This window comes from Xenopus laevis, chromosome 7S (assembly GCF_017654675.1).
Source record: "Xenopus laevis strain J_2021 chromosome 7S, Xenopus_laevis_v10.1, whole genome shotgun sequence".
NCBI classification, from domain to species: Eukaryota; Metazoa; Chordata; class Amphibia; order Anura; family Pipidae; genus Xenopus; species Xenopus laevis.
This window is the reverse complement of record NC_054384.1, coordinates 28,982,040-28,996,330: the sequence shown is the minus strand read 5'-3', so window position 1 is coordinate 28,996,330 and position 14,291 is coordinate 28,982,040. Positions and strand designations below refer to the sequence as shown.

The 14,291-nt window shown below is 40.7% G+C and overlaps 1 protein-coding gene across 6 annotated transcripts in view; it reads right to left on the bottom strand.

Moving 5' to 3' along the window:
- Window positions 1–6,447: 6,447 nt before the first annotated feature.
- pdlim1.S (PDZ and LIM domain 1 S homeolog) overlaps window positions 6,448–14,291 on the bottom strand; it is a 41,192-nt gene continuing 33,348 nt past the window's right edge. For 4 of the 6 annotated variants that reach the window (XM_041570431.1, XM_041570433.1, XM_041570435.1 and 1 more), the window contains 4 exons: window positions 12,151–12,302; window positions 10,482–10,541; window positions 7,782–7,893; window positions 6,448–6,816 (listed from right to left, as the gene is read on the bottom strand). In XM_041570431.1, coding sequence (XP_041426365.1) covers window positions 6,630–6,816; window positions 7,782–7,893; window positions 10,482–10,541; window positions 12,151–12,302 — 511 coding nt within the window. In that variant the 3' untranslated portion in view covers window positions 6,448–6,629. The remainder of the gene's footprint in view (window positions 6,817–7,781; window positions 7,894–10,481; window positions 10,542–12,150; window positions 12,303–14,291) is intronic. The other 2 variants (XM_041570432.1, NM_001088957.1) reach the window with 1 other exon arrangement.

The window sequence follows — 14,291 nt, the reverse complement described above, 5'->3', positions numbered from 1 at the left end:
GCCATTTTGAAAGTATGATCATTTACCTGCAGAGTAGTTAGGGACCGTAGCTTCCTATCCACAGCAAGAGCAAGTAAAATGAAGGGGGAATTTCCCTGCATACAGTCAGGTTTATTATAAAAACAGTAGACATTTTTTAAATTAAAGTATATTGGAGATAGATTTCTTTTTCATTAAAGAAAGTAAAAATGGGAGTTTTATTTTATTTTTTGCCTTTACATCCCCTTTAAAGAGAGCAAGTCCTGGGAATCCAATCAACTGTTACAGAAGCCCTGCAATTATATCTGTCATTACTCAGTCTAGTTTATTTTATGGAAGACTGTAAAAAAAGAAATCTACTGCCAATCTAAAAACTGCAGACCTTGCATAGTAGTAGTGAATGAGTAAAAAATATTTTAAAATGATATGCCAGAGGTGGCACCAAATAACATTTCTCAGATTCCTGCAACAAAGCCTTTAAACCTCTGACTGGTTGATCTAATTGGAAGTACTGTTCATATCCCATGGAGTCAGGCTATATACTGCTTTGATAAAATGACACTGCTATAACCACACAACATGTAACTACAATGAGGTATACAACATTACTATTCGCTGGATGCCCTTGAAGGGACGAGCCAATGATAACGGCAAACTAGCTCACATCTAATTCCTTTGAACTTCATCAACCCCCGCCATCCTGAGTTTTTGAGGTCTTCCAGCAGTCCTGTGTCATGGTTTTTGAACTTATCTGTATACTGGGCTGAAATCCATTCAAACTAGTGAATATCAACATGTGATTCAACTGAACTTTATAACACTCCATGTAGTTGAATCCTTTCATTTTGTGGGACCAATGATAAATTCATAAAATGAGAAATGTTCACCATTCTCCAGAACAACATTCAAGAAAAATCAATTTGCTTTTAATAGTTTGATTTACTTGGTTCTTCTGCTTTGGAGCAGTCCTAAGTATAAAGTGTTTTACATTGAGTACATTGTGTAATTACTTGTTCAAGGACAAGATCTTATGCACTGTAATGTAAAAATGTTTAGTTCTTGTATGAGAACTGTAAAAAGCATTTAGCAAAGATTTGTAGCCTGGTGTTTTGTGTAAAACAAAACCTATTACCAGTTTGAATTCTTCAGCTGTATTTTTACAGTTATGGGAGTGGTTTACTTGCGGTTTAAGGCTGATACAACACGCAGAACTCAGGACATATGTTTGTAGTGGCCAAAGTGTCAGCCATTCAAATTTCATGCACAGTTGTGGCCGCCTACAGAGAACCTTAAGCTTTCACAGTATCGTTTCCACTGCTCCAATTCACATAGGGGCTGGATTATGAAACCCCTGCCTCTTGCTGACATCTGTATTTCTTTAACCATGTACATTCCATCCTAACTAAATCCCTTACATTTAGTTGTTCAAACCAGTTTTTTTTTCCCCCCATTTAATACAATTTGATTATTTTTGTTTGTTTTCTGCACCACTCCAATTCTCTAACCCAGGCACCCCAACTTTTGGGCCAAATTCAATAATAAAAAGAGTTGAGGAGCAGCACAAGCATGACAAGTTTCTGGGAGTGCCAGGTAAGTGCTGTGATTGGTTATTTGGAAGTCACGGTGGAATTGCAGCTTACGTGAGGCTTTATTTGGCAGTACACCTGTGTTTTTGCAAGCAAAATATGCCTCCAAGCCAGGATATCAAAAAGACACAGCCAATTTGAGGCCAGTGGGAGCAACATCCATGGAGTTGATGAGTAACATGTCCTGGTTTGGATCAGGAAGGGAAAAAGAAAACCCTACAATGCACAGCCTTTCTCAAAGGAAATAGAAAAGCATAATGTGCTTGTGCTAAGATGAATTCTGGTTCCAATGATTCACATTCCATATGCTATGTTATTTTCAGTAAAAATGCCTTGGCGATAGGGTTGCCACCTGGCTGCCATTTTACTGGCCTGGCCGGTAAAAATTATGGTTGATCCCAATTTTATTAATAGGGAAAAAAGACAAATATAGGAAGGCCGGTATTTTTTTTCCAGAAAGTGGAAAATGGAAAGTCTTCCTCACACCAACTTACATGTGACTCGCAAAGGAGCCAAGGGCCTACAGGGCTGTGGAGGATTTAGGAGCCTGTTGAAGGAAATCATTCAAAATGAACCTGAGGTCTCCCCGACTGTCAGAAATATGACCCTGCGGCCTCCACCTCTGTGGAACCAGAACTGACGCTGGGCCGTTCCTTGATCATTGTTGACTTAGGAATGACCCTGTAAGAGCTTCAGGAGGATGAAGGGAGACCTGCATTTGGGAAGGCTAAGAAGAAGGAACGCTCGAGCATTACACAATTCCAAAATGGTTTGAATGAAAGACTGACCCAGCCTGAGCAACACTCTGAGAGCAATGTGACCCAACAAAGTGGCCTTTATTCCATGAGTCTGCACGAGTTACAGGAAGATGACAGAACCAATACATTTGGGAATGCCACAAAGAAGAAACGCATGAGTGTCACGCAGTTTGAACAAGGGGTCCATTTTTAAGACTTTGCTAATTATGGTATCTCTATGCTGCATAGGTCTTTCCTCTTAGGCTAGGGCCACACCACAGGGGTCTTCCTGCACCCCTGTGGAGGTAATATTTCTGAGCGCAGGGGAGTGGCCTGTGTTTTTCCGTAGGTCGACATCCATATGGTTTGACCCTAGCCATAGACCTTCTCCAATTAATATTTCAGTCTGCCATGTAAACCGATTTCTTATGGCCCGGGCCACTAACCACAGTGCAGTTTAAATCTATAGAGAGCTGCATCCACCCCAAAAAATAAGACGACCAACTGCATGTTTGGTGTAGACTAAAGTGCTGTCTGTATCAGCTGATTGATGGACTTCTCCCTGCTTACATTTTGATGCTTGCACATTGTCGGTGACATCTTTTTGCTACTTCTCTTGCACTTTGTCTCACTAAAGATACATTTAAATGCCTCGCTTGCACTGTGCAATAATGGTACAACTTGTGCAATGTATCAGCTGCCAGACAGGAAGATCTGAAACCCACAGACCTCTGTGTTCCCAGTTCAAGCACATTGGCTTTTGAGTCCTCAAAAATGAGGATTCAGGTTTTATATCTCATTTGACTGTATATACACGTGTGACTGTAAAAAATAAAGAAAATGGATAACCACTTGGGGTGCCTAACATTTGGCATCCCCTTTTTTTTTAGCATTCTAATTGCTTAACTGTTACCTTGCCATCAGGGGCAATCCGGGCCCCTCCGCCGCCCCGGAAATTCGCTCTTAAAGTACCAGGAGCAGCATTTTTGCTGCCCCTGGTACCTAGTGGGGTGCTGCCGCCTGAGGCAACAGCCTCAACCCGCCTCATTGGCTAAGCACCCCTGCTTGCCATTGTTCATTGTTCTATTTGCTGAAGACTGCCGCTGACCAGGGTACATTTGTAGAGCAACGTGTTGCACTTTTTTGCTTCTTCCTGCTCCGCCTCAGGTGCCCATGTGGGAAAGTCTGAGTTCTAAGCAAAAACCTGATGCTTTCTCTCTCCTGTGCATGAGCTGGTCCTGAGCCGCTGAGAAAAGAAGAAGGAATTAGAAGAGTTGCCACCCATCCAAAATAACACTGGGCTGGTGCAGTTTTTAAAAAAGAGGAGCACTGACCCAGGTTATGACCATAACATTACACCAATAACACCAGTGATTATATCTTTCCTTCCAACTTTATGAAGATGGTTGCAATCCAATTGCCAGCTTGCATCTGTTGGTTATGATTAGTAATCACTAATAACTGTAATAAACCTAAAGATGTAGCAGTTTTGGGAGGATCAACTCGCTCATTTCGCTTTGTTCCTATGGCCGGTCTGATTGGATGTAGAACCACATTTGATTCCTGTGCAACTTAGTCATTCCCAAAATACAGTGCTCCTTTTTATATCATCCCCCTTTAGTGCCCCAGCTGGGTACATTCACTCATTTATATTAGTTCATGTATATGTAGGGGCCCATAGGGGTTTATCTGCCCCTATGGCTTTAAGGCCCTACCCTTTTCCTTAGGTACTAGATAAAAGCCTATGTATCCACTTGAGTTTAAGCTCAGTGTTATTGGCCAAGAGGTGTGTGCTGTGGATAGCCCAGATTGGCATTACATATATGTCACCTCTGTATGATCCAGCCTTACTTTGGGCATGTAGCAGGAAGTGTAAGTAGGCGGCTCTGTTCTGTCTTTTTAAACATTTTTTTCTGTTTCAATGTACACTTTACTTTATGCTCTGTTAAACACCCTCCCTGCACCTTATTCTGCACTTGCTCCCTACCCTTTATTCTACTTTGGAGAGAGCCTACAGGGCGTTGGGGTCAGTTTTGCATGTGGTGATCAGTTGCTGGGTTCCGAGCACACACTCATGCATCTGTCTCTGACTGGCAAGTAAGTAAATCCTGGAGCCGCTTGAAAAAACATACGAGTTATCTTTGAAAATACAATATAATCATGTTGTTAGAAAGGTATCAGTATCAATGTGAAAGCCCCGCTTATAGGACTATAATAAAGAGGTGCTCCCCCCTCCCCAGCACACTATGACAATAAATCCATTTTATTTCTATTCTTCTATACTCAGACAGGAACAGTTTGCTCACAAATGCATCTGCATCACTGCTGTGAAAACAATGGTGACCTGCATCATGCCTGCATCCTTCAAAACATTACTAGCCAACCAAAGGGGGTCCAGCTGGTCTTTGGCTACAGGCTCAGATTAATGGCGAGGCCACAAAGGCCTGGGCCTAGGGCAGCAAGGTTTTATGGGCAACATGCTGCCCAGCTGCATGCTAAGTTTCTGGCCACAGTGTTATAACAGTTTTGCTAATGAAGCTGAATTTGCCCTTTAAAGGGTTCACAAACTTTCAAGCACCACTCACTGCATGTGTAAAGGTATATATATATATATATATATATATATATATATATATATATATATATATATCTACCATTGTGTACGATCCAGTGGAATATATATATATATATATATATATAAAAATACACAAAAGCCATGAATATCTTGTAAATAATATCCTTATAAACAGTGAGTTATAAACGGTGAGTAGTGATGTCAATTCTGTCACATGACTCACTGAAACATGTGTATTATAATAAATAAAGTACCCCCAGTTGCAAAATATGAGGATATTATATTATATATATACTTTGTAGAAACGAAAATCCACCCCAGGATTTGGCAAAAAGTTTAAAAATCCATTTTTATTCATTTACATTAAAAAAGAGCTGGTCAACGTTTCGGTCTAAATCTAAGACCTTTATCAAGACATCTTAGTTTCTACAAAGTGTGTAATTGGCCATTGAAGGTAGCACCCAGGTATTGCACTTTAACGGTGTGTGCTAGGAGCTTTTTAGATTGTGTATATATATATATATATATATATATATCCCCCCATGTACTTCAAATGTCATTTATTTTCCTGATTACATGTATATGGGTGGGCTGTTGCTTTGCGTCTGTATCCCCCTCCCCTAGAGCTGCAATTTTTAAAGCTACACAATAGCAAATAAGACCTCAGCACTATGACAGCACACATCAGTAATGTCAAGCAGGCAGCACTTTTTAGTTACACACAGGCAAAGAATGCTGCACCTGCCCATTGATCCTACAGCTCTATTCTTAAGCTGGCCATAGACGCAAAGATCTGATCGTACGAATCGAGGATTCGTACGATTTTCGGACCGTGTGTGGAGAGTGCCGACATTTTTCGTCTGGTGGAGATCAATCATTTGGTCGATCAGACAGGTTAAAAGATTTCTGTCGGCTGCGGGTAATAAACGATTTTCAGAGGGAGACTGTCACCAGCTTTGGTCGGACATAACTATACAATTCATTTGGTATGTCTACTGATGTCAGATAATCACATCCTAGTGACCAGAACCTTAAAGGAAAACTATACCCCCAAAATGAATACAGATAGTTTACATCATATTAAGTGGCATATTAAAGAATCTTACCAGACTGGAATATATATTTAAGTAAATATTGTCCTTTTACATCTCTTGCCTTGAACCACCATTTTGTGATGGTCTGTGTGCTGCCTCAGAGATCACCTGACCTGCAGCTCTAACCGTAACAGGAAGAAGTGAGGAAGCAAAAGATAGAACTCTGTTAATTGGCTCATGTGACCTAACAAGTATAGTTTGTTTGGTATGTTTGTGTGCACTTTAAATCATATGATCCCAGGGGGTGGCCTTTATTTTTTAAAATGGTAATTTTCTATTTATGATTACCCAATGGCACATACTACTAGAAAAGTATATTGTTATGGAAATGGTTTATTTAAATGAAGCAGGGTTTTACATATGAGCTGTTTTATGCAATATCTTTTTAGAGACCTACATTGTTTGGGGGGTATAGTTTTCCTTTAAGATATAAGTGTATAGTTCATATGTGAAAGAATACTCCACACACAGACAAGTTATAGAAGTCTTCTGTATTGTATAAACAACTAAAGCAAAAAGACAAACACACATGATGGCAGTTACATTGAAATGATTGTTGTGTAGAAAAGTCTCCTAAAAGGACATTGAAGTCTCAGCAAATGGAAGCTCTGCTCTGTTCTAAAAGGCGCAGTAGAATGTTGTGGAGCCAGCGCTGCGGTTATTTGGGGAACACGGTGACCACGTCGTATCCCTCAGGAGGTGTCATGCGCTCCCGTGCGTGCTTTTCACAGTACATCTTGTCTTCTACAAAGAAGTGGCCTTTCTGCTTGAGATTCATCCCGCAGTCAGTGCAAGCGTAGCATTCAGGGTGACGAGGTTTGTCCCGAATCTTCACAAATGCTCCCCTGCAAATAATAATAATGTTATCAATTATTCCCAGGAGCAGATTTCCTACCCACACAGAGGAATGATAGGCAGGTTGATATGCTCCTCCTCTAAACATCATCTGAGCAATAATCAATGGAGGGACCAGTGATCTACTGAATATTGGGGTATTTTTCTGAAATGCTTGAAAGGTCCCCTGGTCGGTCACTTTGTGGTGGTCCCAGACCACAAGCATGTGCACCTCATGTTGGTGCATAATTCAGCTAAGAAGACCACTGGACAAGATTTAAGGTTAGAGATTGTAATCAAGTTTAAAGGAACAGTTCAGTATACAAATAAAAAGAGATAGGATGTGCAAAATAAAAAATGTTTCTATTATAGTTAGTTAGGCAAAAATGTAATGTATAAAGGCTGGAGTGACTGGATGTCAAATTAGGATTCGGTTTGGCATGGCAGAAGGATTCAGCAGAATCCTGCTGAACGGACAAATCCTGGATTCGGTGCATCCGTATGTGCAAGCATCATGGAACTTACTCAGTAGTGCACATTTCTTCAATGACAAAATACATGTACTTTTTTAAATAAAGTTTGGCTTTTCACTGTACAGTGCATGTGCACCTGTGCCAAGAGTTAAGAGGATTGCTCCATGATTTTTGCTGCAATAAGTACCCTGGCCCGATGCAGTTTTTATCTAACAGAAGCATTGGCCCAGAGATTTCCTTCTTCTTAAAATGAATATAAATTTGCTTTCATAAGCACAATTGACTTCATTAATTCTAAAAAAATCTGCAAAGTTTGGCTATTGGGTCTTAGGAAGGCCTTTGCTGTTGTAGATTGGTCACACACACACATTATATATATATATATATATATATATATGTTATAAATTTAGATTATTTGAGGTCAAAGGGAATTGTATTAATGCAATAAGAGTACTGTACTCCATCTGTTGAGTTTAAAGCATCTTACAGATACATTTACTTACACAATGCCTGAGCCACAGTGATCACAAATTGGCAGTTTTTGTCCACTTCCCACAGAGGCTGCGACTTTAGTGGCGGGTGCTCTTACGCTTCGGAACCCAGATGGTTTTTCCCCTAAAAATAGAATGACATAAATGATATTCATTATACCAAGAAAAAGAATTTGCTTTCTTACTGTCCTCTAAAATTAACCAATACAATGCACACAAATGTATTTATGATGCAGTGGTGTCTCCCTGTATTTTTCCTTATACTTTTCTTACAATTTAAATAGATATCTTATCTATAAATGAACATTTAGTATGATGCAGACCATGATATACTGTGACAATTTTCAATTGGTATTAATTATTATATTTTATTTGTGGTTTTTGAATCCATTTTATGTTCAGCAGCTCTCCAGTTGTGTTCAATGTTCAATGTTTTTAAAGTTATTTGTAAAAACAATTGCAAAAGCCTGAGCAGATAATAAAAAGGGACAGACAAACACTGCTTTCAGTAGCATTACATATACAAATAATTGAAAGGGCTAAGCAACTATTCAATTGGTCTTCATTTTTTCTTTTATCGTTTTTGTGTTATTCTTTCTGACTCTTTTCAACTATCAAATAGGAGTGACAGACCCCATCTAAAAAACAAATGCTCTGTAAGGCTACAAATGTATTCTTATAGCTACTTTTTATTACTCATCTTCCTGTTTCATATGGCAGTCACTTATTCAAATCAATGCATGGTTGCTAGAGAAATGTGGACCCTAGCAACCAGATTGCTGAAATTGCAAATTGGAAAGTGGTTAGAGTAAAAAGCTCAGAATATCACTCTCTATATCATACTAAAAGTTGATTTAAAGGTGTACAACCCATTTAAAATCCATAGAAAATTTTTATGAAAGTATACTCCAAAGTTGCTTAGGCAAAAAAATAATTTTGGGGTTAACATTCCCTTTAAACATGAACTACTCATTTAAAGGAGAACAAAACCCTTAAAATAAATATGGCTAGAAATTTTATATTTTATATACTGAACTTATTGTACAAGCCTAAAGTTTTAGCATTTCTGTAGTGATGATGCAGAAATTCAAAGTTTTCACTGGAGCTTCTCGTCATGGATTTTGTTGGGAGTGTCTGCGACACTGCAGTGGGCTCTGAGCAGCTGTTGAGAAGCTAAGCTTAGAGATCGTTGTAAATCATAAAGCAGAAAATTAGGTTTGTCTGTCATATAAGATGATGCTACAGGGCTGATTATTACATGCTGATGCGAATTGGGCTGTTTTCTAAGCTGCCATGTACCAATAATCTGAATTATTTACGATCAGCCTAATATTGTGCTGCGCTTCTCTGCATTTAAGTGTCAGATTTTTGTTTTTTTTTAACTAATGCATATCGCGGGGAAGGAGACAGGAGGGTAGGCAATGGCAGGAAGTTTAGGGGGGCTTTTGTTCTCCTTTAAGCTCAGTAAGTGACAGCAGCACAGATCATGCGCAGTGAATCAGCAGAAAAGAAGATGGGGAGCTACTGGGGCATCTTTAGCAGTAAAGATCTGTGTCTCCTTGGGCTGGTACAGAAGCCCAAAAGATAATATACAACATTTCTACCTACTTCTTTAGTTAAGCTTTAGTTCTACTTTAAGCATACCATTTTATCAGTGTATTATAAAGACAAAGTGTCCATTTTCCTGAAAATGTTGTTTTCATATTTACCCAAAATGTTTAGATTCAGAATCAATGGCTTTAATTTAATCACTAATACAGCCATATGACTATTTTATATTCCATCCGTTCCATTCCATTTATATTTGGTTTGAAAACACTGGTATATTTCCTACTCTCCAAATTTCAACAGCTGACTTGCTGTTGAAACCCCCCACCCCCAAAAAACTTGTTCTTAGTATGAACACAGTGATGTTCTACCAGCTGCCTTGCTCTGTCTGAGAGATTCATTAATCTCATTATTATAGGCAGTAGTTACTCAAAATAGGTTAGAAGGATATAAACTTTCTAAAGAAATTCTCCTATTCATTGAGCTTCTGTGTCGTTCCCAGTAGTGTTCTTAGGCAGTGGCGTAGTCACATCCACCACTTCACGTAAAGTTACCCGCACCCCATTTACTGCCTGCATCTGGTGATGTAGCACAGGCAGGCCTTGATTTGGGTTGAGGCCACAACGGCCCAGGCCTAGGACTGCAAGACTGTAGGGGTGGCATGGGACCCAGCCGAATTATAAGAAGCGCTAATTACCAGTTCTCCAGTGCATGTGCGTGCACACTCCTGCAGGGGGTTGCAGGTAAAGTTGGTGGGTACTAGGACCCTGCGGCGGAAAGTTGGAGGGCGATAGGACCCTGCAGCGCGAAGTTGGCGGGTGCTAGGACCCTGCAGCGCAAAGATGGCAGGCGCTAGGACCTTTCGGTCTCTGGGCACCCAAAACAAAAATCTGGGCCTGGCCACAGGTAGGAGTGAAAGGGCATTGTCCATTTTGGGAGCCCCTTTTCCTCCCCATTCTACCCTTTGAACAGTCGCTGGGTTGTGCTGTGATAGGGACACTGGGAAAGGAAAACTCAATAAGCAGCTGCATCACTATTAGGCTTCGTTACTCATTAACTGAAAAGCAAAACAGACAGTAGACAGCAATTGGCAAGAGAAGTGTGAAGTGGCTGGAAGGATGTACATGTGATCCGTCACTCTCAGTGCATGACATGCGCTACTACCTGCGTCTATATATGGTCTGTCCATAGAACCTGTAAATAAACATTCTCTGCCCTCAAAATCTAGCAATGAAAAGAGAATAAGGTGTTATTTGTAACACAAAATAAATATGTGCAGCACATATCACATGGTAGTTTCTGCGCATTAGTTAAGTACAAAAAAAAAAAAGAACAATTTTATTTGAATTGGGATATCAAGGAGTTCTGAGATCTAAAGCAAAGGTTGCCCATCCCTTGTGTACAAGGGTGTTTAGAGGTGCTGCCTTTTTATACAATATTAGTTCAATGAATAGGGCTTGTGCCGAACATACTGTTGTTGTTTTTATAAGAAAATATCTTTGGTTTTTTTTCACTAAACATGACACATTTGAAATTGAAAGCAAAGTCACATTCTACTCAATTAAAACAAATCAGCAGTTCGATGTATAAAGAGCTGCTTCTTATCTGAAAGCCTGACAGGCTGCAGCTGGGGGAGTAGAGAGACATTCTCAGTGGACTGCTTATTAGTTTTGGCCCTGAAGACAGCAAGAACAATGACACATTTACTTTAAATTTAAGAATAATCCCTGTTTAATAACAAACATAAAAACAGATATTTTCGAATTAAAACAGTAGCCAAAAAGTATGCACACGCCCATTAATAGTTGAAGGGAAACTGGTAGACAAATGTCTCACCTGTCTGAATTTACATCCAGTCTGGGTTAGAAAATAAGACTACCTGTTAACACCTAGGACTCTTACGGACGAGCGGTTGAAGCTGGGCTCCCCTGTGTTCCGTTTTTCTGCGTTCAGCCGCAGGGGAGCGCAGGAATAGACGCATTAAGCTTTTTTCAATGGGGCTGTACTCACACAGGCGCGTGTAGATGCCAAACGCAGGTTGAGACGCAACATGCTGCATTTTTCCTGCTTTCTGCGCCTACACGCGCCTGTGTGAGTACAGACCCAATGAAAAAAGCTTAATGCGTCTATTCCTGCGCTCCCCTGCGGCTGAACGCAGAAAAACGGAACGCAGGGGAGCGCAGCTTCAACCACTCGTCAGTAAGAGCCCTTATACTCAAAATATATATTAAACATAAGCAGGTCCACCTGGTATGATAGATTTACCTGCTTGCCAAGATCAGCCTACACCAGCCCAGATTGGATAAAAAAATTTGAAGCATACTAAGGTCAGATAAGAGAGCTATAAAAGACCATTTCAAAGGTACAGATCATCTTATCTGTTTCACCTTTGGGCTAGTACAGCATTCCCAATGAACATGGGTCAATCTTTTTTTTCTTAATGTATATATATTGCTATATTTAACATTAGGGATGCACCGAATCCTGGATTCGGTTCAGGATGCGGGCAGGATTCGGCCCTTTTCAGCAGTATTTGGATTCGCCCGAACTGAATCCTAATTATGCAAATTAGGAGTGGGGAGGGAAATCGTATGACTTTTTCTCTCAAAACAAGGAGGTAAAAAAATTTCCCCCTTCCCACCACTAATTTGCATATGCAAATTAGGATTTGGTTCGGTATTCAGCAGAATATTTGCGATGGATTCGGCCGAATCCAAAAATGTGGATTTGGTGCATCCCTATTAAAGCATTTATAATTTTCATCACACCTTGTTACTGTGCGATTGTCCAGTACAGCACTAAGTGAGACAGGAGGAACCTAGACAATACTTGCCTGTTTCGTCAGATTCCAAGATTTCCTGCAGGACCAAGAAAGAAGTCGACTGCCTAGGGGCTTCCTCTGATTCCTGATTCTCTTGCAGCATCTTGTAAACTTCCGAGTCTTTATCAATGTGTCGGGTATGTGCTGGCTGTGTTTGTTCTGAACTGTAGGTGAGTAAAGATGGAAGGTAATGTAACATCAGATATACAGACAAGTTTGTTAAATTCGCCATTAGGTTTTACGAGAAAGATCCAGAGACAAATATAATATGCTGTTTAGCAGACCAATAAAAGGTGCAGCCTCCGACAACCAGACTCCACGTTACCCAGTGCAATAAAAGAAACAAAAGTCCAATTGCTATATTTAACAAATACTGCATGCTTGCATTCACCAATAATCAATTCCTAATTCCCGTTCATTATCGGTGTGCCAGAGCATGCCACATGCCTTTGACTAATAGGACACCTGATTACAATGGCAGATAACGCAACCCATGTGCCATTAGCCTTAAAGGGGCTTTTGAAGAATCCTCTAGTTCAGGATTCAGAGCTCCTTTTGTACTTCAGTCCCTTAAAGGGGAAGGAAACCTAGTTGGCGCAAAAACCCTCCCTCCCTCCCTCCTGGCCTACCCGTCCCGCTGGGCAAATGCCCCTAACTTGTTACTTACCTTTCTGCGCAGGTCCAGTCCAGGGAGTTCACAGACGACATCTTCTTCCACGCGATCTTCTTCCTGCTTTGAACGGCGTTTTGGCGCATGCGCAGTAGGATCATTTCGCCGGTACGATCTACTGCGCATGCGCCAAAAGTACATCGTGACTTTTGCCGCATGCGCAGTAGATCGTACCGGCGAAATGATCCTACTGCGCATGCGCCAAAACGCCGTTCAAAGCAGGAAGAAGATCGCGTGGAAGAAGATGTCGTCTGTGAACTCCCTGGACTGGACCTGCGCAGAAGGGTAAGTAACAAGTTAGGGGCATTTGTCCAGCGGGACGGGTAGGCCAGGGGGGAGGAGGGAGGGTGGGCAACACACGGGAGGGGGGGAGGTTTTTTGCGCCAACTAGGTTTCCTTCCCCTTTAATATATTTACCATTAGAGAAAGGAAACTGGGCAACGATGACAATTGTTTGTAATATGCAGATTGCTTTATACAGGTATGGTATCTGTTATCGGGAAACCCATTATCCAGAAAGTTCTGAATTACGGAAAGGCTGTCTCCCATAGACTCATAATCAAATAATCCAAATCTTTAAAAACGATTTTCTTTTTTCTCTGTAATAATAAAACTGTACCTTGTTCTTGATCCAAATTAAGATAAAATGAATCCTTATTGGAAGCAAAACCAGCCTATTGGGTTTATTCAATGTTTATATGATTTTGTAGTAGACTTAAGGTATTTAGATCCAAAGAGGATTGCGCCGTGGTGCTTGCTAGAAAAATCCCGGGCTGGTTTCTTCTGATTGGAGCACTGGTCCGGGGTAAGTAGATCACTTGGGAGTCCTAACTTTTGGCAACCCCAAGTATAACAGGACTTTCCTTCTCTTTTAAGCGACAAAACATGGCGCCCCTGAGCTCTGCTGCACTACTCTGCAAGTTAAGTCAGTGTTGCTGGATGGGGCACATATTCATGTTGAACACTATGTGGAGTGGAAGCAAGGAGGGGGGCCAGTGGAGAAGGAGAATAGGGGCTTTTAGGTGTGAGGGGAGGGGTTTAATTCTTCTTAAATAAGAAATCCTTCTAGAACTTGGTGCACCTTCAGTTTGAGTATCTCAGGCAGAGTGTTGCTGCTGCGCTATCTGTTGGCCTGCCCACTGCACCTCCTTATTGTTACCACTAGTCATTCTACAGACACTTACAGAGGGAGGCACAGTGTAGAGATTCTACAGACAGAACCAAAGCCTTGTAAAAGTAGGACTGGACCATAATAAGAGGCAGAAAAAGCTGGACCAAAAATAGGTTTCCAGCAGTGACTCCCTCTAAACTGTGAGCTTTCACCAGCATGCACACAAGAATTGTGGAGCACACAGATAACTGAATATATATAACATTTAGCATTAATGTACAAATTATTTGAGGGAACACTGAAAATTTGTGTACAATTAAAACGAATACAGTGTACATGCAGGTTACTGGAACATTTATTTTAATCCCCTCT